This window comes from Harmonia axyridis, chromosome 3, assembly GCF_914767665.1.
Source record: "Harmonia axyridis chromosome 3, icHarAxyr1.1, whole genome shotgun sequence".
NCBI classification, from domain to species: Eukaryota; Metazoa; Arthropoda; class Insecta; order Coleoptera; family Coccinellidae; genus Harmonia; species Harmonia axyridis.
Window position 1 is genome coordinate 30,333,020 of NC_059503.1, and position 25,018 is coordinate 30,358,037.

Sequence of the window (25,018 nt, forward strand, 5' to 3'; positions counted from 1 at the left end):
GTATGAATGTCCGAAGACCAGGACAGGGTAGACCCCGGTAACAACTACCATTCAAGAACGTTACTTGAGAGTTTCTTCGTTGAGACAACGGTTTGCAACCGCTCGCCTCCTTCAAAATCAGCTTGAGCAAACTCATGGGGTGCAAATTAGCACTCAGACAATAAGAAATCGCCTCATAGAATATGATTTAAGGCCTCGTATCGCGGCAAGAGTCCCAGCTCTTACCCCAGCCCATCGAAGGGCGCGTTTGGATTTTGCGAGAGAGCATATCCATTGGGAAGAGGCTGATTAGGTACTTCCCCAACGGTGTCATTACTTATAGTTCTGATTCGCATAGAGCCAGGAAAGTGAGTGTTTAGCAGTACCCTTAGGCACTCTTCATCAGGATCATTCGTGAAATTACCGCATATTTCTTAATTTGGCCAATAGAGTTGAAGTGATCTTTAGATAGTGCCTTTTGAAGTCTAGCTGCGGAGGCTCTTTTGTCTATTCTCTCACAGAAGCTTCTCCAGGACTGCTTTTCGGCCTTTCTTACTTCTTCGTTATAATTTATGAGGGCCAATGGATAGTGATCCCAGCTGCTCTGGAGCTTGGTTCTGTTATGAAGGCTTTCCTTGTCCCTCTCTTGAGGTCCTCCAATTAATTATTCCACCAGGGGAAATTATGGAGAGAGTTATTTTTTTATGCTCCCTTCAAACACGATGTGAAGTGAACAGATGCAACTTTCTATTAGAGTTGATATTATATTTCGGCCTTCCAGTTCTGACTTCAAATGGGCTACATAAAGTTCCCAATCGGTCTTCGTAGGTATCAGTGGCGACGCCAGCTTTCAAAAAGAGGGGTGGCCAAGAGGGGGCCGGACTTTTTTTTTTTTGGGGGCCAAAGTAAAGCGAAACTATAGTTCTGGTAATCTTTTAGTCTTAGTATGTCAAATTTTAGGGGGGGCCAGCAGAATTTTAGCGTCGCCACTGTTAGGTATCATGCACTCAACATCAGTTGAAGCAGTAGCTTCAAAGTTAATGTGATGATTACGAAATATCCATAATATTCGTTTGAAATTATTTTAATTCTATCAACCTACAGAGATTACAAAATAGGCGAAAACAAAATTAATTTTGAGGTTATGTTAGGCTAAGATTTTCTATTCGCAGTATTCGCACAGGCAGTTTGAAAACGATTCGAAAGTAGACATACAAATTGAAACTAATATGACACAAACTTGTTCTAGATTCGTTGTTAGAACGAACATATAGTGTAAAGTGTACATATAAAGTGCTTTCCAGTCACCGTTCGGAGCTCCTTAGTACAGCTCCGAAGCGTACCAGTGCGCATTTGTACTGTTCCACCAAAAAGTCTGTGGTTCCACTATCCACTGTTCCAGTAAACACTCTGTTATCTGTGCAGTAAACAGGGCGTCAAGCCCTCGCGTTACCTTCCCCTTTCCCCTGATGCACCCCCCGAATTTGCGGAGCGTCGAGCACCTGACAGGTGGGAGAGAGAAGGAAGACCGTTACTTCGCATAAAATACGAAACCTCCTTCCTCTGAGTACGAAACAGCTGTAGAACGCTGGTTTGTTTATGTTTAATTTGACAGATTCGTTTTGACTCGTTTCAGTAATAGCGAGGGCGTGAGGCTCTAGTGCGCCGAGCCCTGGGGTGACACGCACCTGACTGGAAAGCACTTATAGTAGCAGGTCTCGAAGATCTGGTTCTTCATTTCACACACGACATACATAATTACCGTCTTAGCAGTGCTATCAACACAGCAACAATATTTTGTCCTTTACAAAATATTTTTAATTTTGACATATTTCAAGCTGTAGTCATTTATAACGCTCAACACTAGTACAATAAGGAACTGAAAATATATGCACCATTTATCAGCTCTCATTTCAGTATATTTCTATATCTACTTGTAGGTTCAAATGATAAAAAATACAAAAAACTAGAAATTTGAATGTTCATGCAATTTTCCCCGATATTAACCTTGAAGACAATTCTGCTTTTATAGTTCAGCAGTTATATAACAACCCCAATACACTTCATTGAATAGGAAGCATGAAATTAATACTATTTTATAAGAAAAAAGTTGCTTTTATTCATTTCAATACATTACAAGTTGAAAACTTAACATTAATCTTCATATAAGCTCAATTGTGGAACTGTTATATCAGAACAACACTATAGGAATGTAAAAAACAAAGCACAGCTAATACATTTAAAAATCTAATTTGAAATATAGACTTACTTTTTATTACAAAATATTTATCACAAATAACAATTGGTTTCCATCAAATATAATGTTATATACAGACTTTATTCATTTAATGTATTTTCTAAAATATTAAAATAGGTTTATAATATTTAGTAAGAACGTCGAAGAACCTTTGGTTCAATATATAATATATAAATTCGAATAAACTAAAGGTAAATTTCGAGTAAAAAATACAAAAATCGACAATACACGTTCTCTATTCACTGTACAAATTTATATACAATATCACCTTCATTTTAACATTACAACATTATCCATGGAACAGCCATCATATCGCAAAACCAAATCAAACAATAATCAATTTTTCAAGTTGTCACTAGGACCTTCAACATTCAACAAAGATTCTCTTTCCATTTCGTGAATTCGATATCAAATTTTGCGTTCAACAAAATCTCGACACAAAACATCCATTTCTAGTTTTGTTGGTAAACAACACAAAGATGTGTATAATTAATTTCACTCTCAATTTTATCTCTGAAACTCTACCATATTTTTCATTAATTTTCTTCACTAAATGGAGACAACTCAGCTTCAAACCTGCTATCGATTCCACAAGTGACAAAATATATCCAATTACATATTCTCCATTTTAGGTACCAGCCTTTTGAAAAAGAGTTCAGCGGTAAATCAAATGATCGAAAAAAATTCCGCTCTTAGCTATGTAATAAAGAGATGAGTTATTTGAAACTAAGGAATTGATATAGAAACTACAAGAATCCATGGCAAAAGTTTTAAAATCATTAAAACCAATATAAAAATAGTAAAACATTTAGCCTCTGGCGGAATTAACAAACACTGTACCTAAAATTTGAATATGAAACTGTTATGTACTATTCAACAAAAGTAAATATTCAACTGGCTGTAAAAAAGTTGAGAGAATTAACTTCAAAAAAGGGAAATATCTAACAACTGTAAACAATCAAATATCAATGTAATTTCTAAGTCAATTTTTCAAATAGGAGATTTCAGAATCAGACTGAAAAAACTCAACTATAGGATATGTGAAAAATATGACAGAATAATTGCATTCCAACGATCTACCATAGCTTGAGAAAAAAGAACCAATCTTCAAGCTCAGGTGGAACGTATGCCTATAAAACCTACAAAATGACAATCACAACTTCTAAGAAAGTTATGATAACGTTGCAATTTGTAATTTCAACAAAGACTCAGAAAAAAGGACCGTCATCAAACAAAACATTTTATTCTTCATACACGTAGTATACCTCAATATCTTCTGGTCAAAGATTAGTCCAAAATAAATACCAAAAAACGAAACTGTTACAAAACAAAATTTGGAATAAAAATGAAAAGTTTTGATTTGTATCAACTCAAAAATTTTAAAATTGTCCCATTGAAAATGAGCATTAAAGCATTTGATTCAAACATCATTAGAAATTCTGAACTGATCAGAAAGTCGTTGTGCTTACGCTCCTATTCACCTTCTTTCCTATCAGTCTTGATATGGCAGGCGCGCTCTTCTTGTCTTTATTATTGTTTGACAACAGGTGGTTGTTGTTCGTACTTTTTATGAATAAGGCGGCTTCCATAAGTTGTTTCGTAAGTATCTCGTTCTTTAGACGTTCGGCATTTAGTTCCTTTTGAAGCTGCAGAGTGGTCATCTTGCCTTTCGGGACCAAAGCATCATTCTGAAAATATATATATTAAATGATGAATATAATTCACTAGAGCAGTCTTCGTAGACTCCTCTCTAATGATCAATCATTAGTCAATTTTTATTAAAAATGGAAAAAAATTGTATCTGAAATGATGTAAACAAAATTAAAACATATACACTTACCAGTAAGACTTGAACAGCTGTGGGTCTCAAGGATGGATCAGGGTGTATCATCGAAGCAAGGAGTCTCTTCAAACCGTCACCTAATGCATTTAACAGTGGATGATCGGGTACTTTACCATCTCTCAGTTCATGCCACAAATCACCATTTTTTGGTAAGGGACCAAAGCCTGCACATTCTATTGCAGTCATACCCAGGGAGAAAATGTCAGCTTTAGGTAGATGGGCATGGTCGTCTTGTAAGATCTCTCTTGGTAAGTATCTACAATCTCCTTCTTCCACCTAATATAAAAATTAAATACTAAATGAATAGGATGGTACTGAATTTTTATTTTATACAAAGTGAATTATTATGTTTCTTCAAATCTACATCATTCATTATATGTATTCAATCGATTAACATCCTTCTATCAAAAATAATTTTTAGCAGATATTTCAAAAAAGAACTTTATGATCACCTGTGGATTGCTGATGCTGGTTACATGTCCAAGATCGCCAATTTTGTATGTCACTTCAGACTCGCATTGTGACTCGTCCAAATCATACATGCTGTCATCTGTACAACTGAAGTTAAGACGTTTCTCCATAGAAATGAATATGTTGCCTGGTTTTATGTCTAGGTGGACTAAACCCTCAGAATGGATGTATCTCAGTCCCTCAGCCACATGTAGTATCAATCTGCAAAGCTCCTCAGATGATAGTGGTTGTGATGTTATGTGATCAGATAATGCACCACCATTACAATACTCATTTTGGATGATCATGTGGTTGTCTTCAGCCCATGCAGAATAGTATCTTACCACATGCTGATGTTTACCTATCAAATAAAATCAAAAATGGAAAATCAAATTTGGAATTTAGTGAGCTTAGAATTATTCAAAATATCAGAGATTTTTATATAAAATAAGTAATGAAAAAGAAATTAATTAATAATTACCTAATACTGCATGTGCATATACTTCATTTAAAGCTGTTTTTTCAAAAACACTCCCTGCTACAGGTTTAGTTGATTTCTTTATTGCATATACACAACCATCCAATCTGTTTACACATTTATACACAGAACCAAATTCACCACTTCCTAATGGCTCTAATTCTAAAAATTCTTGATGGTATCTAGAGATGTTATTTTCCTGAAATAAAAGATTCCATTAAAAAAATAGTCCATTAATATTGAGGGTTCATCTTCCATTAGCATAAACAGGAAGCAGGTGTTCACTCACCTGTAGAGCAATTCTTTTGGTAGGTTGTTGTTCATTCAAATCTACTTCTTCCTCATCGAAAGTCAATGATGTATTCAAACCTGGGGATCCAATTAGAGATCTTATTGAGCGGCTTCTCTTTTTAGTCATCAACATCCCTAAAAAAAAATGTTGATATTACAATTATTATAATAAAATCAAATAACTAAGATACGTCCCAAAGATACTAGACCAACTGATTAAAGATACTAAACAAATTGAATTAATACATCATTAGTCTTACCATCTGGAGTGAACGGATTTACATTTGCCAAAGGCTTTTCAGGTTTATAGAAAGCTGAAGCTACTGCTCTCGGTTTATCTGAAGAAAAAAGTCTACTTCTTGGAAGCGATGAATTCACACTTTGTTTTATTATAGTCTTAGGTGTTAAAGGACTGTCAAATAACCTCAGAGCACGAACTCTCTTATATGGTGGACTAAAAGACATGGAATTAGGTCCAGGAGTACTAGTATGATAATCTCCATCGTCAAAATCGAGTCGTCTAGATCCCATTAGTCCTCTTGAATTCGGGCTTCCTATAGATCTCAGATTTGCTTTAGAAAACTCAAAAGACATATCTCCTGATAAATCCAAGTCGTCCAAGCCTGAATCTTTCATATCGTCATTAGTTATATTTTTATCTGCCATGGTGTCACAGTTACCACTTATTAATTATCAAATTTCTTAATTCATAACACAAAAGAACAATAGAAACGAAACATATACATATATATATATACACAACGTACACCTTTTCCTACTTGCATCAACGACCGTTATTTCTACCATTGTATAAAATCGCCAATCAAACAACGCTTGCAACAAAAAACACTCACCCTGATTGGTCTGATTGAACTCAAGGACGACAGTAGAAAGGAGCATGCGTGTTTGATAGAAATTACACGGTATTAATTTCAATTTAATTTAAGTCATAAATGGATGTGGATCAATTCATTTCTCTAATTTTGTGGCAAATCTGATAATTCTGCCTTAACTTAAAAAATCGTCCGGTAATATCATAGACCTAATATCAATTTGATATTAGGTCTATGGGTAATATCAATTTCACACAGATTTCACGGTACCAACCATAGATGTATAATATATTTCTATGGTTGGTACTCTCCTGTCACGGAGTATTTGTTATCTGTCAAATTTGTTACAGAAAACAGTTCTTCTTCTTCTTCTACATATTTTAAGCCAGTGGCTTGTATTTCCCAATTATTTATGCCTCTTGGGAGATTGAGAAAACAGTTCTGTAAACTATATATTTAGTGTTCTGTGCTGTAAACTAACAATTTTCAAACAAAAATCATTGCAGAATGGTCTTTTATTCCAACGAATGAGAAATTTGAAAACTCGCTCCTTCTTGCTCGTTTTCGAATGCATGAATGTTGGAATTGCCTTCTGCAACGAGTGTTAGATGATATTTTCTCTATTTCAGTCAAGTTTTGTGAAATATTGTCAAAATTCAATGAAAAATTCAGGTTTTACATCCTAGTGACTTTTGTATTGAATCTTGGCAGTTGGTGTGACTGTTACGAAAAGTGACAGATTACGGAATTTGAATCGTACGTTTCGAATTCTGAAATGATTTATAATTACGCATTAAATTCATGAATAATCTGACGAAATCGATTTAACACCCCCAGAACCAAGAGAAATTCGATGAAGTTGCAAATCATTTCATTATATCCAAATTAGTGTGTTGAAATTTGATAGGATTGGAAGTTAGTGTAGACAACCACAAAACGAAAAATATAACTGAAAACAATGCTGTTTATGATTTTTTATTTATCAAAATTTATTATTGATATTTTTTAGTATTTGATCCGTAATAATGATAAATATTCAAAAAATACCTTCATAATGAGTCAAAAACTCCGATCCGAGATTGAACTATCATAAAAAATTATACAAACTTTTTATATTCTATGGTCGAATTTAATTCAAACTTGTATATTTTTGCACATTCATTTTTTGAAAATTATTTTTTTTTTTAACTAGTTCAAATTCCAATCTCCCGTATTTTTACCAATTCTTCTTGAACAAATTATACATAATTCATTTGGAATGAAAAAATCATTTATGATGCTTTTTGAAACAACACAATATTTTTCTTGTATGAACCTATTATTGTATTTGTATTGTTGTATCTATCAAAGACTGTTGTCATCTCAAAAAAAAACGTCAATTTCCAAATCTAGCATCGATGAGTCGCTACTTTGTTTGATCAATAACTAAATTCACAAAGGCTCCGTAAAGAAAATTAATTTTTCATTTATAGTTATGGAGCCAAATTTAATACCAGAACACTCCTCTTCCAACACCAAATTAGCAGGGCAATGCAAAGCAAGTCCCCAATCCGAGTTACAATCATGTTCAGAGATAACAGTAAAGGAATTCTTGGAATTTTTAAAAACTGCATATCAAGTGAGTATATAATCAATAACATAATAAAGTCTGTTCATCTTAGAATGCTATGGAATATTAATTTCAAAGTGTCTTTCAAACTCTGTTGTGTTTTGTAGAATAGGTATATACATCTGTCTGTCATATTAGATAAAAAAGAATTTTTTTTAAGACCTTTTTAAAAATCATTTACTCTTATAATATTCATTAGGTACAGGAGAGCTTGGAAGGAATTCTTTTGGCTAGTGGTATGACAGAAGCTATCGACTGGTTAAAGTTGAAAGAAAGCCAATTTATAAAAAGGAATGAAACTGCATGTCAAACATCTAATAGTGAAAGTCTCCTCAAAGAACAGTCTGCGACAGGTTTGATCTTTTCTGTTCAATTATTCGGTCAATTTAATAAAAAAAAAAAAAAATGGAACTCTTTTATGCACATCCAGATTCTATTCATATTCCTATTGTTAGATAGAGATAAATAACATTGGAGAATACTATATTTGCCACACAAATTACATTCCCATGACTTATCTTCTCTTTACAGATTGTATTTCGAAAAAAGCATCTTCAACCTCTTCAAAATCATCAGACATGAGTGATACAAAGTTGTCCAAGTCCCATTCTGATTTTTTAGCAAAATCAAGTGAAGTTCTTATTGCTAAATTGAATGAAGTGCTTTCTGAAGGTCTTTTGGATCCTATTTTACCAATTCTTCCTGTAATGGTACCAACAAACATACCTACTAGGAAATCTTCCTTAAGCAAGACTTCTGGTGAATAGGTGTAAGAAATGCCAAATTTGAAATTAAATTCCTGATGTACGTTGCAGACAAATCATTGGTATCAGTCAGTAATTCTAATACTTCCTCAGGAGAAAAGAACTCTAAGAAGAAACCAAATGAGGAAGGCTCGAAACTTTCTATAGAAAAAACATTGTTAGTAACAATATATAGTATCTTAAATTCATAAAAAGGAATTGTCTCTAATAAATCAATTATTTCATCTTTTAGGTCCCAAGTAGAAATACATGTGTGTGATGAGGTTAAAAACATGAAAAAGGATTTTTATTGCAATCAAAAGTTACTGGTGGAAAAGATGGGTTATTTTGCCGAAGTAACTTCAGGTATTTTAATAATCATTTTTAACTGAACATCAAAGTTACATATTAAAATATCACACTTGTTCGATCTCCGTTTATTCTTGCTTATTCGAATTAATTTGATTTCCAGGCCAAAAATTAGAAGATATGGATATTTCAGTACATTGTGATGTTGGTATTTTTGAATGGCTGATGAAGTGGGTTCAAAAAGAGTTTCTTTTGGAAGAAGACTGGCCCCAATTAGATTCCCAAAATGTGATACCTATAGTTGTTTCTGCTGCTTTCCTTCAGATGGAACCACTTCTTGAAGAATGCCTGAGATATTGCCATGAGAATATGAATGAGATATTGAGGGCTTCCACTAATTTATCCTGTTTAAATGATCATATCCTAAATAGGTTTGAGCAATATAAATAGTTTGATCCTCTTCAGTTGAGCTGAATCTTGTTATAGGCCTGTTTATCATGTTTTAGAAGTGTTCCTATTAACTATTTAACTGAGGCTTCCTCGTAGATTAGCTGCTATGTACACGAACACTGAACTGGACTCCATTCGAGATAAGAAAGATAAGTTACAGTCAAAACTCTTCACAAAACTCATCGTGTCCTTGGTAGAGCCTGAACCAGAATGTGTTAGAGGACATTGGAACTCCTTAGCCAAAACATACCGATGTGAAAAATGTCAGCAGTTAATTGAACCATCTGTCTCCTTCAGAATTCCATGCATACCACCCTGCATGAGGTTGCAATATGATGGATCCATCTTGAGTTATCATGTGAGGTAAACATTTTTAAACTTTAGGGAAAATATCATCCTTTGTTATTTCCCAACAAACAAACTTCAACAAAAATACACTATACCTATAAAAGATAGTAGAAGAAGGTCAAAACATATACACTGCTCAACAATTGATAGGGATCACTTACTTGTTCTAAATTTATTTCTGAAATATTCGCTCCAAGATTATAAATTTAGTCAGATATCAGAGTATTTTCAGTTGATAATATGGTTCACTTGAGAAAAGAATGAAAAATGGAAAGTTGGAGAGAAAAAAAGACTTTATTAGGAACACTCAAAATTCTGTGTTTGAATAACATAAAAATTTTATGATGAAACCACAAGAAGGCTGAAGTTTCGGTTAAGCTAGTACCCAAGCATTCTACCCTACGAGGCATACTTTCGATCAAACGATTTATAAAATTTTGGGGCAAATTCGTCCAAATATCCCGTAAAGCGTTAGAAAGGTCCTCCAGGTTATTGATCGGTTGTTCTAAGGTTGACAATTGTCTAGATATCTCAGACCAGACATGTTCGATGCAATTCATGTCTGGAGAGCGAGCTGGCCAGTCCATCCTATCAATAGCATGAGTTTCTAGCGCTTCATTAACCAGACCACTACGGTGTGGACGGGCATTATCGGCAATTAAAATGAAATTCTCGCCCACGGCAGCCGCAAACGGAACAATTATGGGTTCAATAATCATATCGTGATATCTCTGGCTGGTCATGGTGGTGTTCTGCAGAACAACCAACTCTGTGCGTTGGTTCAAACAAATGCCTCCCCATACACATATAGAACCTCCGCCAAAAGCTGTTGTGGGTACCATAAACTGTTCTGCATACCTTCGACCTCTTTCCCTCCAAGCAATAATACGTCCATCGGAGTTGACCAAACGAAATCTAGACTCATCCGTAAATAAACATCGGCTCCAATCTTCAAGTGTCCAATTGCGGTGCTCCTCAGGCTATTGCCGTCGATGAACCCGGTGTTCCCTATTCAAACGGGGATGTTGTACCCTCCTACGTGCTCTCAAACCACGAACATGTAGTCGTCGTCTTACAGTCTGGTTCGAAATTAGAACTCCTGTTGCAACTCTCAGTGATTTATTGAGCCGCGACGCCGGGTAAGTGGGATTTCTCCTAGCATTGAGGATCAAAAGACGATCTTGGGCAGCTGTTGTACTGCGCTGCCAACCTGCCCCATGAACATAAGCTACTGAGTCGTTTTGGATGAACCTATTCCAAGCCCGACTCACGACATTTTGCGAAACATTCAACCGCCGGGACACTTCTCGATGGGACAAACCTTCCTGTATCCACCGTATGATTTGGTCCAGTTGCACAGGAGCCAAAGGTCTTCTCGGCATGACTGATAAGCTGATATTGTTCTCATTTCTTCAATTATTGTCACCTTATGTGTTTGAACGAGAGAAAAAAACAGATTTAATAACAAATACCACATTGCTTTTCACTCCACCTGTAACAGCCTACAGATAATAATCGATATTGTGAACAAGAGCCGATGAAGTGAGGAAGACTTTGATATAATCAACTCAAAACATCTTACTTTTTCCTTAGAGAACATATAATGTACAGATATTCACGAGATAACTTGAAAAAAATACAAATGAAGAGAAGTTCATAAGTGATCCCTAGCAATTGTTGATCAGTGTATTTGGTTAAACATAGGAACTTCTCTATTCTATTTGCATTATATTAGAATCAGTTTATTATAGTCTTATAGGAAATATAGTAAATAACAAAAAATTTGGGACATCTGAATACGACTGATTAGCAAATGCAATCAAAAAGTCGTATAATACATGGAAGAGATTTTTACAGATGTTTTCCTAATATTTTTTGCTTGTTATGATATTGTTACTAGATACTATATGTGTAAATCTGAACGTAACTATAATCTTTTTTCTTCATTTACGATCTAATTTCTGAAAACAAATTGTTTACCATTATGACCATCAAGATAGAGTCAGTTAAAATGTTTGTGTAATAAGAATAGTTCAATATTAATTACTGTTGGAGCATTCTGTCTACTCATAAAAGGTTTGTATGTGAAATAATTTGGGTCAGTAATTGTCGTGGAGAAAGCCAATTTTTTTATAAAAGTTTAATGAGTCTTCTTGATGAAGGATAAATAAATAAACTGAATATATCATACAGATATATTATTGTGAAGGATTAGACACAAAGTTGTCAAATTATTTGATTTATAGCCAATTTTTTGTTTATTAAACTCAAAAATTAAGGCTCATTTTCACGGTGATAGTATAATCACGATAGTGTGATAATGATTGCAACTATCACAGCAACTGTCACCATGTAAACTGTAAACTACTCGATAGTTACTATTGCGAGACTGCTGTCGCGCTATCATGATAGTACTATGGCGATAGTTACTATTACCTTGAAAATGGGCCTTTGTGAACAGATTAAAAGTTTAATGAAAATACACACACATGCAACTCCATAGTTGTCATTTTCTCTTTAAGGGATCCTCTCTGGAATATCAATGAATATATCGACAAAACATTCAAGCTGCTGAAATCCTGGCGTAAGGTGTATTGGAGACTATGGGGCAACGCCCATTTCCTCTACTGCCTTATATGCAAACGTTTCTTCCCTGCCAATCAACTGGGTTGGTGTCTGTACCATCCAGATGCTCCTCAGTTTTTTACATTGGATGCCCAAAAGGCCCCTTTGCCTGTCGGGAGATACCCTTGCTGTGGCGACAGGGCGTACAGGTGAGTAGATATGAACTTCTTCTTCTTCTTCTAGACCTTAAGGTCTGTTCACCGTGAAGGTCTCCTGAGTGGGGTGCGGCTTCCTGGGAGATAGAACTCCAGCTGTCCTCCCATTGTTTTGGTGGTCTTCCTAATGGCCTTCTAATCTATTATGGTCCATTCTTTCTACGTGGTCTCGCCAATATCTTCTCCTCTTCCTTAGATCAGATATGAACTATACAATTAAAATGACTTCTTTAGATCATAAGAAATTATCCTTGAAAAAATTTGGCTGTAGAAAGATGTTGCAATCCATCGAAAAACAAATAAAAATTTATGCATCATAATATCGTAAATGTTAAAGATTGAAAAATTAAAAAATAAATCCATAAATTGCAATAGTGTTCATTGATAGGTGTCAGAAATAAATGGATAAAATTATTTTTTTTTAGATTGTGACCCCAGAACGATATAAGTTTTCACATTGCAGGTTTCAACTGCTCAGTAATTTTCGAGGATGCAAGTTTAAGGATCATACAGTGTGCACAAAAAGTGTTAAGGATTCCGCAGTCTTAAATTTACTACTCAGTTACAGACATCTTGTTGTTGAAGAACCTCCGGAGTTGCTCTTCCCGGAAAGACTTACAAGGCTTATGGCTCGAGGTCAGTGATGGATATAGAAAATAGATACATCATGTGAAGGATCCAAATTGATAATAAGAGAAATTATTTCAAATCGAGGCATTCGTCGATGCATTGCATTTATAAAAGAAAGCATTGTTTTCCTTCAGTGAGAATTTTCCTTTATCATGCCTAACTATTTTTTTGATCAACTACTAGAAAAATCGTGTTACTCTTTTTGAAATGGATATCTTTCACGTGTGTCTTTGTTGATTGTCCCATTAATGGTAATATCATTGTATTAAGAGTATATATAGTAGGATCGTAGTATAAGGAATGCAACATTCTTTATAATATGGTAGGACAACGCCGTTCAAGTTCGTACAGGCCAGTCAAAACTGTCTACCATATCTAAATGTATTAAGAAAATTATTGCCTCAGAGATCATGATATTTTACCTGGGAAGATGTATTGTAAAAAAGTCCATCCTCAACCTGAAATAGCTTCAAAAAAACATTTGATAAAATTCGAATTGCATTCCTGCGAGCTGTTTTAAACACAATATTCATCTCAGAAGAATAGTGTTTATTGAATATTATTTATTAAATAAACATCAGCTAATCAGATGATAAAAATAGCAGTATTCATTTAGCTAAATTACCCATTATAAAATCAGAATTATTCGATATTGCTGCTTTTAATCTACACAGTACAAATTTCAGTGAGCACATAGAATATCAACATTTGTATTATGAAACAAAATTCCCCATACTGGGCCTGCAGTATTAATTATGACATATGATTTTGACCTAATTTGGCAAGAATCATTTGTCATCTAAATAGAAAATTATTTTTGCGAAATTGCGTTGTCCTACTAGTTCAATACAATAGTGCTCGCTTTACCAAAAAAATTAATCCGAATTATTGGCATGGAATACTTAGATATGTCAACGAGTGATAAGCTAGTTTGCAAGGAAGTATTTTGGTGGGACGGTCTTCAAATTGTTCCTCCTCGTCCCAAAATGGGACTTCTAAACATGTTCTCTGAAAGAGGTAAAGGAGTTGAAGTGGATAGCAGAGGCCATTCTAGTGATGAGGAGAGCCGCGAAGACAGCAGTAATTCGAACAGATCTTCTTCAAGCGGATCCAGCGAAGAGAGTAGGCCAAGATCTCCTCGTCCAGTGAGTTACAATTTCGTACATGAAGATATAATTTATTGTCATAATCAATTAATGTAAAGGTCAAAAAGAAAAGGAAGAAGAGGAGACCATGCAGGCTTTGGCAGGTACACCTATCTGCCAGAAGTAATCAAGACACACAGAGGTCCTACGAAGAGAAAACCCTCAAGCAGATGGCGGCGTTGTTGAATAAGAAGTGTTCTACTAGTTTAGATTGCGCCAATAAACAGAAATATGGTAGATTGATCCACAAGAACACGAATCCTTTAGGTGATATTTTTTGGAAAGAATAACTTTTGTTTTTCTATTATAAAGTATATTGTGTTACAGGTGGTATTTGGGTGAGATTAGAATCGGAGTGGAAAGAGCAGAATGTTAATAGTCAACATAAAACTCGCCCGTTTTGCACAACAAAAGGAAAAATACTGCGAAATTGCAGATTTCCTTAACGATGTCCATAATTAATTATTAGAATAAACAAAATAATTAAAATAATCATTTTTTTCAACACCAACATCTTTGATGCATAATTGACGCATATTGACGGACAAACCTGACGAACGACATATTTAAGCGGTGATAACTAAGGCCCGGTGCACACATCCGACTTTTGTAGTTACGACACCGTTGCTGTGTCGTACTTGCGGCCTGTGGTACGAAGAATCAGGCCCGGTGCACACATCCGACTTTTGCAGTCACGACGCCGTTGTAGTGTCGTACTTGCGGCCTGTGGTACAAAGAATCAAATGGGAGCATGCACACTACCCGCCGTGCAGTTGCGACGTCGTAACTGCCAGCCTACGGTCGTTTTTTGGTAGCATGTCCCTCTAGGCCGCAACTGTGCCGCAGTCGTACATGCGATCTCTCAGTACTCTATTCCAAATTGGCCTGCGCACACATACGACGTTTGTCGTGAGTTCGCACAATGGCCGAGAGGGAATTGGATATTGAGCTCTTCTTTGAAGTGAATTGATCCGGCTCCGCAACCATGACGGTGTCGTATGTAGTGTGCATTGAATAGGTACGACACCGCAACGGGTGTCGTAACTGCAAAAGTCGGATGTGTGCACCGGGCCTCAAATGGGAGCATGCACACTACCCGCCGTGCCGTTGCGACGTCGTAACTGCCATCATGCGGTCGTTTTTTGGTAGCATGTCCCTCTAGGCCGCAGTCGTACATGCGATCTCTCAGTACTCTTTTCTATATTGACCTGTGCACACATACTACTTTTGTCGTGAGTTCGCACAATGGTAGAGAGGGAATTGGATATCGAGTTCTTCATTGAAGAAACTAAAATGAGATGATGTCATCAGAAAAATTTATTGGGTAGTTGTTCTCATCAATTCTTCGAACAACAGGATTTTCAACAATTCATCTCTATTTCTCATGATCGGTGAGTCCGCTGGTAGCCTATTTTCTTCCGAACGATTTTATCATTGTCTATAGTTATTGCGAAAGTAATAAAGTGTCTTATTCAAACTCTTATTGATAAAAATTTAAATTCAATTTTTGAAACAGCTAGAGATTTCAAGATCATATGAGTGACAGTTTCGTAGAAATCATGAAAAACTGAAAAAGTTTTAAATTTTTATGATCCAACAAATACTATAATCAAATAAGTCCAGAAAGTATTACATTCACGATGCTGAATGGGAAACTAGTGCGCATTGAATTGATCCGGCTCCGCAACCACGCCGGTGTAGTATGTAGTGTGCATTGAATAGGTACGACACCGCAACGGGTGTCGTAACTGCAAAAGTCGGATGTGTGCACCGGGCCTAACAGATTCTACTATACCTAGTCCGTTCAGGAATTATTGACATTCCGGGCGGCAGTGGAAAATCGAAATGGTAATGGCCCATTCACTCATATTTTGATTTGCGCAGAAATCAAGTTAGTAATGGAAATGTCATTGACAGAAGATTTCATTCATTCATTCTTTCTCGCTTATTGGGCTCAACCTTTGGTTATGTACCCAGTCACAAATTTGTTGGATCTCTCCTAATTTTCCCACATGTAATACTTCTAATTCACACTCGCATTCATCCTTAAGTCAACATACATTTTTTATTATTTCTTAAAGACTTGAACAACCACTAACATTAACCACCACCAGACATGCACAACATCCATCAAGACCTAGTCGGGATTCGAACCCGGTACCGTCGGCACCACAGTCAACCTCCCAGTCGACATTGACAGAAGATACATTTTTGAAATATCACCAAATAAATTTGTAGAATTAATGTAGAAGACGAAAAGACATAAGCGACACTAGGCAAAGTTTATAGTAGAATCAAAAATCAGAAAAAAAATCACTACGAATTGGTAGGTGGAACAATTTTTCTGTAAAATACTAATTATAATCTATGAATGTATCTCTAAGTCATGGTATAATATTATGAAATATTCGATGTTTTTTTTAAATTAATTTATATTCAATTCTCAAAGTGATATAAAACAAAAACTATCAATTTTTTTGTGAAAAAATCGGTGGGTTTATTCTAAACTGCAATACAAAGGTTTCTTACAAAAAATGGAAAAATTGATCAAGACATTTTCACACAGAATCAAGATAAATCTGCACTGAAGAACCTTGTCAGAAAGGTATTTGACTATTAAAATGTTAATTAATCCATTACGCTATTTGAGTAAGACGAATACTCGCAAAAAACAATTGGAAGCGAAAGGTATGACTAAGATGCATAGAATACCTGGTGTGTCTACTTATAGCTGTAAAACTTTCAGACAAAACGGGAGATTTTTCGGATTTATACCTACTTGATTTCGAGGGATCGCGGGCTTTTCAGATGGCGCATACATCGTTTACATTTGACATTTCTCGACTCTTGTGAAACAAGGGCGTAGATCTTTTTTTTCTTGGGGAGGGATAATCGAAAAAAAAATTTTTGACGACAACTTTTATTAATATCTGTAATGTTGGAAAAAGAAGTTTGATAATGAAGTTTGAACCAAATTACTCGAAATAATTTTTGTTGTTACTAATTAGGTTGTTCTCAAATAAGAGTTACGAAGGAAAATGAGAAATTACTTGGATAATTTTGAGAAAAAAAAGTTTCATGAATATGAGCCCACAAAGGCTTTGCTTTCAATATACAGGTTGTTTCTAGTGTGTCGTACAGTTTATCAAATATTTATTAATCTTCGCTACAGATTAGGTAAATAAATACCAAAACTTATAATTAATGCATTCATTTTAGAGCTTACTAGCTGGATCTTCATAATAATTTGGATTTTCCTGAGGATTACTGGAGATTTTTCTCGAAATCGATAGCAGATACGACAAAACTATAACAAACAAACAAAAAAGTATAGTACTGGACCATATTTTTTTTTCTACATTTTTCTAAACTAACAGCCATTCACCAAAATATAGTTTTGGAGGAAGGAAGCAGGCATCCTTCCAGAAAATATATCACCCTGTAGATTTGCATTCAAAATTAGCATATCACATAGTGAAAACTTTAAACTGGAATATCTATGGCCAATTCATATTAAATATCTTGTGAAGGGAAGGTTATACGAGAAAATAACTTGAACTTCAACACATGTATCTCAAAACAAAATGTTTGGGGACTCATGTTAAAGGACTTTTTTTCTTAAAATGATCCGGAAATCTTTCATTTTCATTTGTATCTCCAATTTAGGAGCACCGTGTAATTACCCCTAGTATCCCCCTATTTCTACGCTCTTGTCGTGAACTTTGAGTATAGAACAATAATATTTTATATTCTATGGTCTGTCATTATATTCCATTCATTTGAGTAAAAATTCGATATGAACTGAATTGTAATTTATTGTGAATGTTTGCAGTGTCTAAAATCAGTATTTCCTTTTTAAACGGCACCAGGCAGATGCGGGAATTCGAAAAATTTTAAAGAGCGCCACCTTACAGCACTCTGGTGAAGCACATCACCAAAGCAACAGGTGGGTCTCTCAAAAAGTCTGAAACAAAATCGAATCAGTAAACACACCAGGTATTCTATGCATCTTAGGTATGACAAACAACATAGTTGGATCAGGGGGGGGGGGGGGCATGCCCCCCCCCCCCCTCGCGGACCTTATCCATATGAAAATGTATCCTGAAAAATATGTGTAGGCACTTATAAGGGTGAAAGATTGGATATGATCTAGAATGGCTGAAGACAGGTTGACTGTATTGGTGTGGTATTGGCATTAATGCATATACATAGAACCATTTGCAGAAGTCTTAATGTTGAAAATATTATACAAAGATACGATAGTCGAAAAATAGGAGACTAGAATTTTTATTAAATTTTAATATTTGATCTTATGTTTTTATTCGATAGGTGCAGTAAAAAGGAGTTAATTATTTTTCCAATAGATGGCTTTAGTTATCTGTATCTCTCCTGCGTTGTACAAGTCCTATCGGGGTTCACTATATGGCGTTAGAAAGATGAGATTTCGCACTACGAAAACATTCTGACAGTTTTGTGATGAGTTGACTCAGTTAAGTTTGAGCGTGCCAAAAAGATGAACACTAGCAAAAAGAAAATACGCTAGATATATTTTATAGTTTTTCAAGCAAAAGACAAAAATACCAGCCAGGCAGCTGAAAATGTGAATGGTGTTTTTGGACCTAACACTGTAATAGCCAATCACGTGCAATTTTGGTTTCATCGATTCCGTTCCGGTAATTTTGATAATTTCGCACTGGAATGCCAAGCCAATTATCGAAAATATCGATAAAAGCTTGGACATTGTCGAGACCTGTTTCGATTGCCCAAGAGCTTAAGAGTGCACAATAAACCTTTTGGAACACTATTTGCATTAGGCTGATCTCAAGAAGATGCTAGATGTATGGATACCACACGAGCTAACGCAAAAAAAAAACCCATGGACCGAATTTCCACTGAAAATCATTGCAGAATCGCAACAAAATCGCCCCATTTTTGAAACGCTTGGTATCTGGTGATGAAAAGTGGATCATTTATGACAACGTCAAGCAAAAACGGTCGTGGTCGAAACGCGGTGAGCCTTCGGAAACGGCCAGCAAGGTTTTGCTGTATGTTTAGTGAAATTGGCAGGGAATTATCTACGAAGAGCTGTTCCTCTAAGGCATAACTGTTAACTTGGAACCGTAGTTATCGAATGAAACAGCGACCCAAATTGGATCATTCTAACTATGGTAATTGAAGCCTTGTTCTTCATGTAAAAATAATTGTTTTCTTTTTACTACAATTTATATACTTTCTTGCGCCTGACTTTTCTTATGAAATAAACTTACATATGTATTTATGAAATATGTGAAAATTTTTTTGAACTTTTTGTCCCACAAAAATGTTGGAAACTGGATATGATATGATTTACTAAAATCCATCTTTCTATAAATAAAACACTTGACTCAGTAGGTACCAACAAAAAATTCCGCTATTTTGCTAACCTATATGAGCCGTGACTTTCTATGCCCCCCCCCCTCAAACATCGTCTGGATCCGCCCCTGAGTTGGATACTTAGTTAGAATATATAGAAGGAACGGAAAGTAAACATTTGTGCTCGATCCCGAATACAAGAGAGATGGAAGTTTAGTGTCGCCAATCACAATCGAGCTAGATTGTGTGTGCGAGCCATAGGCGTGGAGAATCCTGATTTGATTGTTCAATGCTTTATTAGAAATCCTTTTTTCAAAACTTCACAATAGCTAAATCATTAAACAGAGAAAAACATTGACCGTTTTCAAACACCAAAGAATTTTTATGAGTATATCACATTATAAACAATTTTTGAGTATGAATTAATTTCGAAATAAACCAAATTATATTACCCTACTGCTATAGTGTCCCATCAGACAAGGAGCCATGAATGTTGGCATCAAAACAAATCCGTCATCAGTTACAAAGCAATTTCTGTTCTGTTCTGTGATTGGATACTTCTCCCCTGAGAAAATTAGAGTCAAGTCATTTGTAAATTAAAGTGATGATAGGAAATCTTTAAAAATGTTTCACGTAGGGTTCAAAAAGTCAACTGATGTCTGCAAATTTGTAACAGTGAAGGTAAATTACTATTATAGTGAACAAATCAAATACCAGCTAACAACCTATTTAATTATTTTATTTAAAAGTAAAGTATAACATCATACACTTTTTATAGCATACAAGATGAGGTTTCGATCAAATGATACAAGATGTAAAAAAATTCCAATCTAAGTTATTATTAGACTTCGCAGAAATAAGTGCTTTTTAGTTAGCTTCCTTAGCTAATCTTTCAGCCTTTTCTACAACTTCCTCAATTGGCCCAACCATGTAGAATGCAACTTCAGGTAAGTGATCCAATTCTCCCTTCAATATTTTCTGGAATCCCTTGATGGTTTCTTCAAGTGGCACCAACTTTCCAGCATGACCAGTGAAAACTTCAGCAACTTGGAAAGGTTGGGATAGGAAACGTTGGATTTTACGTGCTCTAGCTACTGTCAACTTGTCATCTTCTGACAACTCATCCATACCCAAAATGGCGATGATATCCTGAAGAGATTTGTAATCTTGCAAGATCTTTTGGACACCACGAGCTACATTATAATGCTCTTGGCCAATTACATTGGGGTCCATGATACGTGAAGTGGAGTCAAGGGGATCGACAGCTGGATAGATACCCAATTCTGCAATTGCACGGGATAATACAGTAGTGGCGTCCAAGTGAGCAAAAGTGGTAGCTGGAGCGGGATCTAAAAATAAATTCAGTTTAATACAGTACATTCGAAAAGCTTTAATGTTAAATTCATTAATTGGAGGATTCAAACAGAAAATTACCTGTTAAATCGTCAGCTGGTACATAAATAGCTTGGACAGAGGTAATGGAACCTTTCTTGGTGGTTGTGATACGTTCCTGCATACTACCCATATCAGTTGCCAAAGTTGGTTGATAACCTACAGCAGAGGGGATACGACCCAAAAGGGCAGATACCTCTGAACCGGCTTGGGTAAATCTACAAAAAATATAGGTTATTTATTAATCTATTTCCTCAATATCACTAGAATCAATTCAATAGAAATTAGACCAAAACCTGTTTTCAATCCATGCATAGATAAATAGAACAAAAAATGTCATTCCCAATTATAGAAAAAAAAAAAAGATTTCTAATAAAAAGTTAATATCTCAACTTCAAATGAACTAAAAATAAATTACAGGTGTGGCTCAAGTTCCAAAATAATTATTTTGTGTTAAAAATGTTCGGAAAGTGTGTTTTAAAATTCAATACCTGAAAATATTATCGATGAAAAGCAATACATCCTGTCCTTCTTGATCTCTGAAATATTCAGCTACAGTTAAACCGGTCAAAGCAACACGAGCACGTGCGCCTGGGGGTTCATTCATCTGTCCATATACAAGAGCTACTTTTGAGGTCTTATCCTTCAAAGAAATGACACCTGACTCAATCATTTCATGATATAAATCATTTCCTTCACGGGTACGTTCTCCTACACCGGCAAATACAGAATAACCACCATGGGCTTTAGCAACATTGTTGATCAGTTCCATAATGAGTACAGTCTTTCCTACACCAGCACCTCCGAAGAGACCAATCTTACCTCCCTTTGCATAGGGGGCAAGTAAATCTACAACCTATCAAATAAAAGAAAAACTTGTTATTGTTTGAAGAATGAACAGCGTGAAGTAATTTAGGATTTTATTTAATCTTCAGCTCTCATAATCTTGCGCTCATTGGGCCACCAACTAAGAGAACCATAGACACAGATGATAATCTATGCTCAGGTTAACCGAATGATTCTTTAGTCATCCCTAGCGAAATTTTTTCTCATCATTAAGTACATTGAAGAAGAAGCACAGTAGAAGATAATGTTTTAACTTGCCTTGATACCAGTGACCAAAATCTCTTGTTCTACACTCATGTCAACGAATTCTGGAGCTTCAGCATGGATTGAAGCAAGTTTGTCAGTTGGAATGGGGCCCCTCTCGTCGATAGGTTCACCAATTACATTCATAATACGTCCCAAGGTTTCAGCACCTACTGGGATACGGATTGGATAACCGGTATCATTGACTTTTTGTCCTCGAACAAGACCTTCAGTACCATCCATAGCAATGGTACGTACTGTGTTTTCTCCTAAATGTTGGGCCACTTCCAAAACCAATCTTGGACTGCGGTTCTCCACCTCCAGAGCGTTGAGGATTGGAGGTAAAGCATCATCAAATTGTACATCAACGACAGCACCAATGACTGCTACTACCTTTCCATTGCCTTTAGCAGAGGCGGCGGCTTTTGCTGCCAAACCACGTTCTACAAAAGGAAATTACAGATTTTATGAAATTTCTCCACTATATCAGCTATGCACAAATTTATGAAAATTTACAGGGCGTACAAATTTCTCATTTATTTTTCGAAAAATTTCTCTACAATTCTCCGTAATATATTAATGAAGATTTATCGTAGAAAACACAGATGAATTCTTATAAGAATTACAAAGGGTCAATAATTTACGTAAGTCAATATGGCGCATGTAAAGGAATTATGTAACCTTAGTTTTAACAAAACACCTATCTTTAGAAAGAAAATGGGTACTCTTCAACGAAATGTTGCTGAAAGTTTAAATTGATTGGAAAAATTAAAAGCAAACTTGCAACGTTCAAGATTCATTTATGAAAGATTGCCTTTAAAGATGTGGTAAAGATCGCCACCCTCTTGTGAAGCTTATTAGACACTGAAAAACCCGACTCGTACTTACTGTTTCCATTGAGAACGCTCACGACTTTCAAAGTTTCTGCGGTTAATTTTTCCACAGTTTTTCCAGCCAAATGGCTGGATCCTCGACTTATAGCATTCAACATGGTCGGCAAGTAGTTTACTCGAAAAACTCTACCGCACCTCTTAACCAGTGTGGAAAAATTAGTATCAAGTTGGCAAGAAGGCGCTTGCGCGATAGAAATTGGATGTTGCCATTGGCTATTTTGTGTAATAAACGTTGCCAATATCGATTGCAGATCAATAAATATAAAAAATATAGGCATATATTTCAAAAACAATTTGTTGTAGTTTTCTCAAAAGATTTTCATTCAATACGATAACTGAAAATATGTTATCGATGGTTCAAGTAACATTTTGGTAACAACAAAAGACAAAGTAAACTATGGTCAAAATCTGTGATTGCAATGTTGTGTAATCTGAAAAGAGTTTATTTATATATATTTATATGTTCGGTGCTGATAATTCTATTTAGCTATTTTCTTGTTGAAAATTCATTCAGGAAAACATTTTATGAGCATTATAATGGAGTACAAATCTCATATTTCGATTCTTCGTCCGAAATTTCGGACAGATATTATCCAAGAGAAAAACACCTGTTTGATATATCTAATTTCTTATTCTTAATTAAACCTGACTCAGATTTTTGTTACACAATCAGTAATTCCGGGAAAATAAAAGCAGTTTTTATAGTAACTTCCTATTTTAGTAATGTTGAAACCAGGAGTGCCATGCGGAGAGCTTTTTCAAATGAAGATTTGAATAAACTTGGAGTTCGTAGAATATTTTTGTTAGGTATTTGATCGAAATGCATATTCACATGTTCAGTAGTTAATTCAATTACTTAAAGGGATTACAGTAGACAATAAATACGTCAATCAAAATGCAATTAGAGATGAGGCTAGAAGATATGGAGATTTAGTACAGGGAAATTTTCAAGAAGCTTATAGGAATTTAACATACAAACATATCATGGGCTTGATGTGGGTGAATAGATATTGTGAAAATGCCCAGTTTGTCATTAAAATGGATGATGACATTGTAGTTAACTTGTTGAAGTTACTAGATCTTTTGAGAAATATGGATTTTAAAGAAGAATTTATCAGTGGATATGTTCTAAAAGATTTGCAGGTATATTTACAGGAAATGTTAATTTGATGTGTTTTAAAAGTTTTAATTCAAGGTTAAAAGAGTTAGAGCAAATAAATGGTATGTAACAAAAGAGGAATATTCATCAGAAATTTATCCACCGTTTGTTTCGGGTTGGCTCTATATTACAACAGTAACAGTCAGTAAAAAACTTGAAAACCTTGCTAGTGGGGAGAAATATTTTTGGATAGATGATGTTTTTGTCACTGGAATATTAGCTAAGAAAATTAATATAAAAATGTATAATATCAAGGAGTACTATACAGATCATCCACAATACTTTCAATGCTGCCTGAATGACTATAAAAATAACAAATTAGACTGTGATATCATTATAGGACCTAATGGTGGTAGGACAAATTTGTTTTATGAATTTAATAGTGTTTTTTCTGCATGTTTCAACGGAAGTTGTAATGCTCGTTTATATAAAATTAATGAATCTTGCTCTACCAGTACAAAAAAGAACTACTTAGGCAGAGGAAATCCTATTGTTTCCTCTTATAATTTAGTTGGATAACTAAGAAAATATTCAACAGACAACTTATAACAAAACTTTTGTAAAAAGCATTTTTTTAATCTAGATATTTTTGTAATGTTTCTTGATTAAATAATTTGAAAGTTATCATTTTTTTCTTTGAATAATTCAGTTTCTAATTAATGAGTTAAGTTCGGGAACCCTTCTCACCTCATCTACGAGTGTTTGTAACTGTACAATTGGCCATGATTGATTTGGAAGCTCCTACTGCTCAGTGTTAGCAAAAAAATTAATAATACAATTTCCAAGGCTTTAAAAAAAAAGCAAACTTGGAGAGAATACATTATAAAAATCGTTCATAACGCCAGTTTGATTTTTCAATTTAACTTAAATATACGCCCTTGGCTTTTTGCCCATCAATCGTAGAATACATTTATCAAAATGGGCTCCACCCATCTTTGAGATTAATACTGAAATTCAAGTCAAAAATTTTTTTTAGATCAAAAATTCA

General features: G+C 35.1%; 4 protein-coding genes across 4 annotated transcripts; 2 read left to right on the top strand and 2 right to left on the bottom strand.

Annotated features, from left to right (window-relative positions):
* Positions 1-2,078: 2,078 nt before the first annotated feature.
* LOC123675115 (wee1-like protein kinase) lies at positions 2,079-6,121 on the bottom strand. The gene is made up of 6 exons (XM_045610367.1): positions 5,559-6,121; positions 5,297-5,433; positions 5,011-5,206; positions 4,532-4,890; positions 4,077-4,355; positions 2,079-3,924 (listed from the first exon to the last, which is right to left on the bottom strand). The coding sequence occupies exons 1-6, from the start codon at positions 5,962-5,964 to the stop codon at positions 3,685-3,687; spliced, it is 1,617 nt and encodes a 538-aa protein (XP_045466323.1). The 5' UTR covers positions 5,965-6,121; the 3' UTR covers positions 2,079-3,684.
* Positions 6,122-7,268: 1,147 nt separating this feature from the next.
* Positions 7,269-14,637, top strand: LOC123675116 (SANT and BTB domain regulator of class switch recombination). Its single transcript, XM_045610368.1, has 12 exons — positions 7,269-7,749; positions 7,940-8,093; positions 8,272-8,499; positions 8,556-8,661; positions 8,737-8,849; positions 8,956-9,223; positions 9,339-9,605; positions 12,113-12,364; positions 12,834-13,006; positions 13,907-14,145; positions 14,205-14,412; positions 14,473-14,637. The coding sequence occupies exons 1-12, from the start codon at positions 7,606-7,608 to the stop codon at positions 14,589-14,591; spliced, it is 2,271 nt and encodes a 756-aa protein (XP_045466324.1). The 5' UTR covers positions 7,269-7,605; the 3' UTR covers positions 14,592-14,637.
* A 5,578-nt stretch (positions 14,638-20,215) lies between these two features.
* Positions 20,216-23,054, bottom strand: LOC123675117 (ATP synthase subunit beta, mitochondrial). Its single transcript, XM_045610370.1, has 5 exons — positions 22,867-23,054; positions 21,994-22,421; positions 21,381-21,745; positions 20,932-21,107; positions 20,216-20,846 (listed from the first exon to the last, which is right to left on the bottom strand). Exons 1-5 carry the CDS (start codon positions 22,967-22,969, stop codon positions 20,365-20,367), a joined length of 1,554 nt encoding a protein of 517 aa, XP_045466326.1. The 5' UTR covers positions 22,970-23,054; the 3' UTR covers positions 20,216-20,364.
* A 119-nt stretch (positions 23,055-23,173) lies between these two features.
* LOC123675118 (beta-1,3-galactosyltransferase 5-like) lies at positions 23,174-24,654 on the top strand. Its single transcript, XM_045610371.1, has 3 exons — positions 23,174-23,678; positions 23,734-24,014; positions 24,067-24,654. Exons 1-3 carry the CDS (start codon positions 23,291-23,293, stop codon positions 24,547-24,549), a joined length of 1,152 nt encoding a protein of 383 aa, XP_045466327.1. The 5' UTR covers positions 23,174-23,290; the 3' UTR covers positions 24,550-24,654.
* The last annotated feature ends 364 nt before the right edge of the window (positions 24,655-25,018 follow it).

Coding starts and splice junctions, on each gene's coding strand:
- LOC123675115 (XM_045610367.1), bottom strand. CDS start 5,964: ATGGCAGATAAAAATATAACTAATGACGATATGAAAGATTCAGGCTTG. Junction 5,207..5,296: donor CCAAAAGAATTGCTCTACAG/GTGAGTGAACAC, acceptor CTTTTATTTCAG/GAAAATAACATCTCTAGATA. Junction 3,925..4,076: donor CAGCTGTTCAAGTCTTACTG/GTAAGTGTATAT, acceptor ATATATTTTCAG/AATGATGCTTTGGTCCCGAA.
- LOC123675116 (XM_045610368.1), top strand. CDS start 7,606: ATGGAGCCAAATTTAATACCAGAACACTCCTCTTCCAACACCAAATTA. Junction 8,500..8,555: donor TTCCTTAAGCAAGACTTCTG/GTGAATAGGTGT, acceptor TGTACGTTGCAG/ACAAATCATTGGTATCAGTC. Junction 8,850..8,955: donor TTTTGCCGAAGTAACTTCAG/GTATTTTAATAA, acceptor TTTGATTTCCAG/GCCAAAAATTAGAAGATATG.
- LOC123675117 (XM_045610370.1), bottom strand. CDS start 22,969: ATGTTGAATGCTATAAGTCGAGGATCCAGCCATTTGGCTGGAAAAACT. Junction 22,422..22,866: donor GAGCGTTCTCAATGGAAACA/GTAAGTACGAGT, acceptor TTCCTTTTGTAG/AACGTGGTTTGGCAGCAAAA. Junction 20,847..20,931: donor ACCAGCTGACGATTTAACAG/GTAATTTTCTGT, acceptor ATTTATTTTTAG/ATCCCGCTCCAGCTACCACT.
- LOC123675118 (XM_045610371.1), top strand. CDS start 23,291: ATGTTGTGTAATCTGAAAAGAGTTTATTTATATATATTTATATGTTCG. Junction 23,679..23,733: donor TCGTAGAATATTTTTGTTAG/GTATTTGATCGA, acceptor AATTACTTAAAG/GGATTACAGTAGACAATAAA. Junction 24,015..24,066: donor ATGTTCTAAAAGATTTGCAG/GTATATTTACAG, acceptor TTTTAATTCAAG/GTTAAAAGAGTTAGAGCAAA.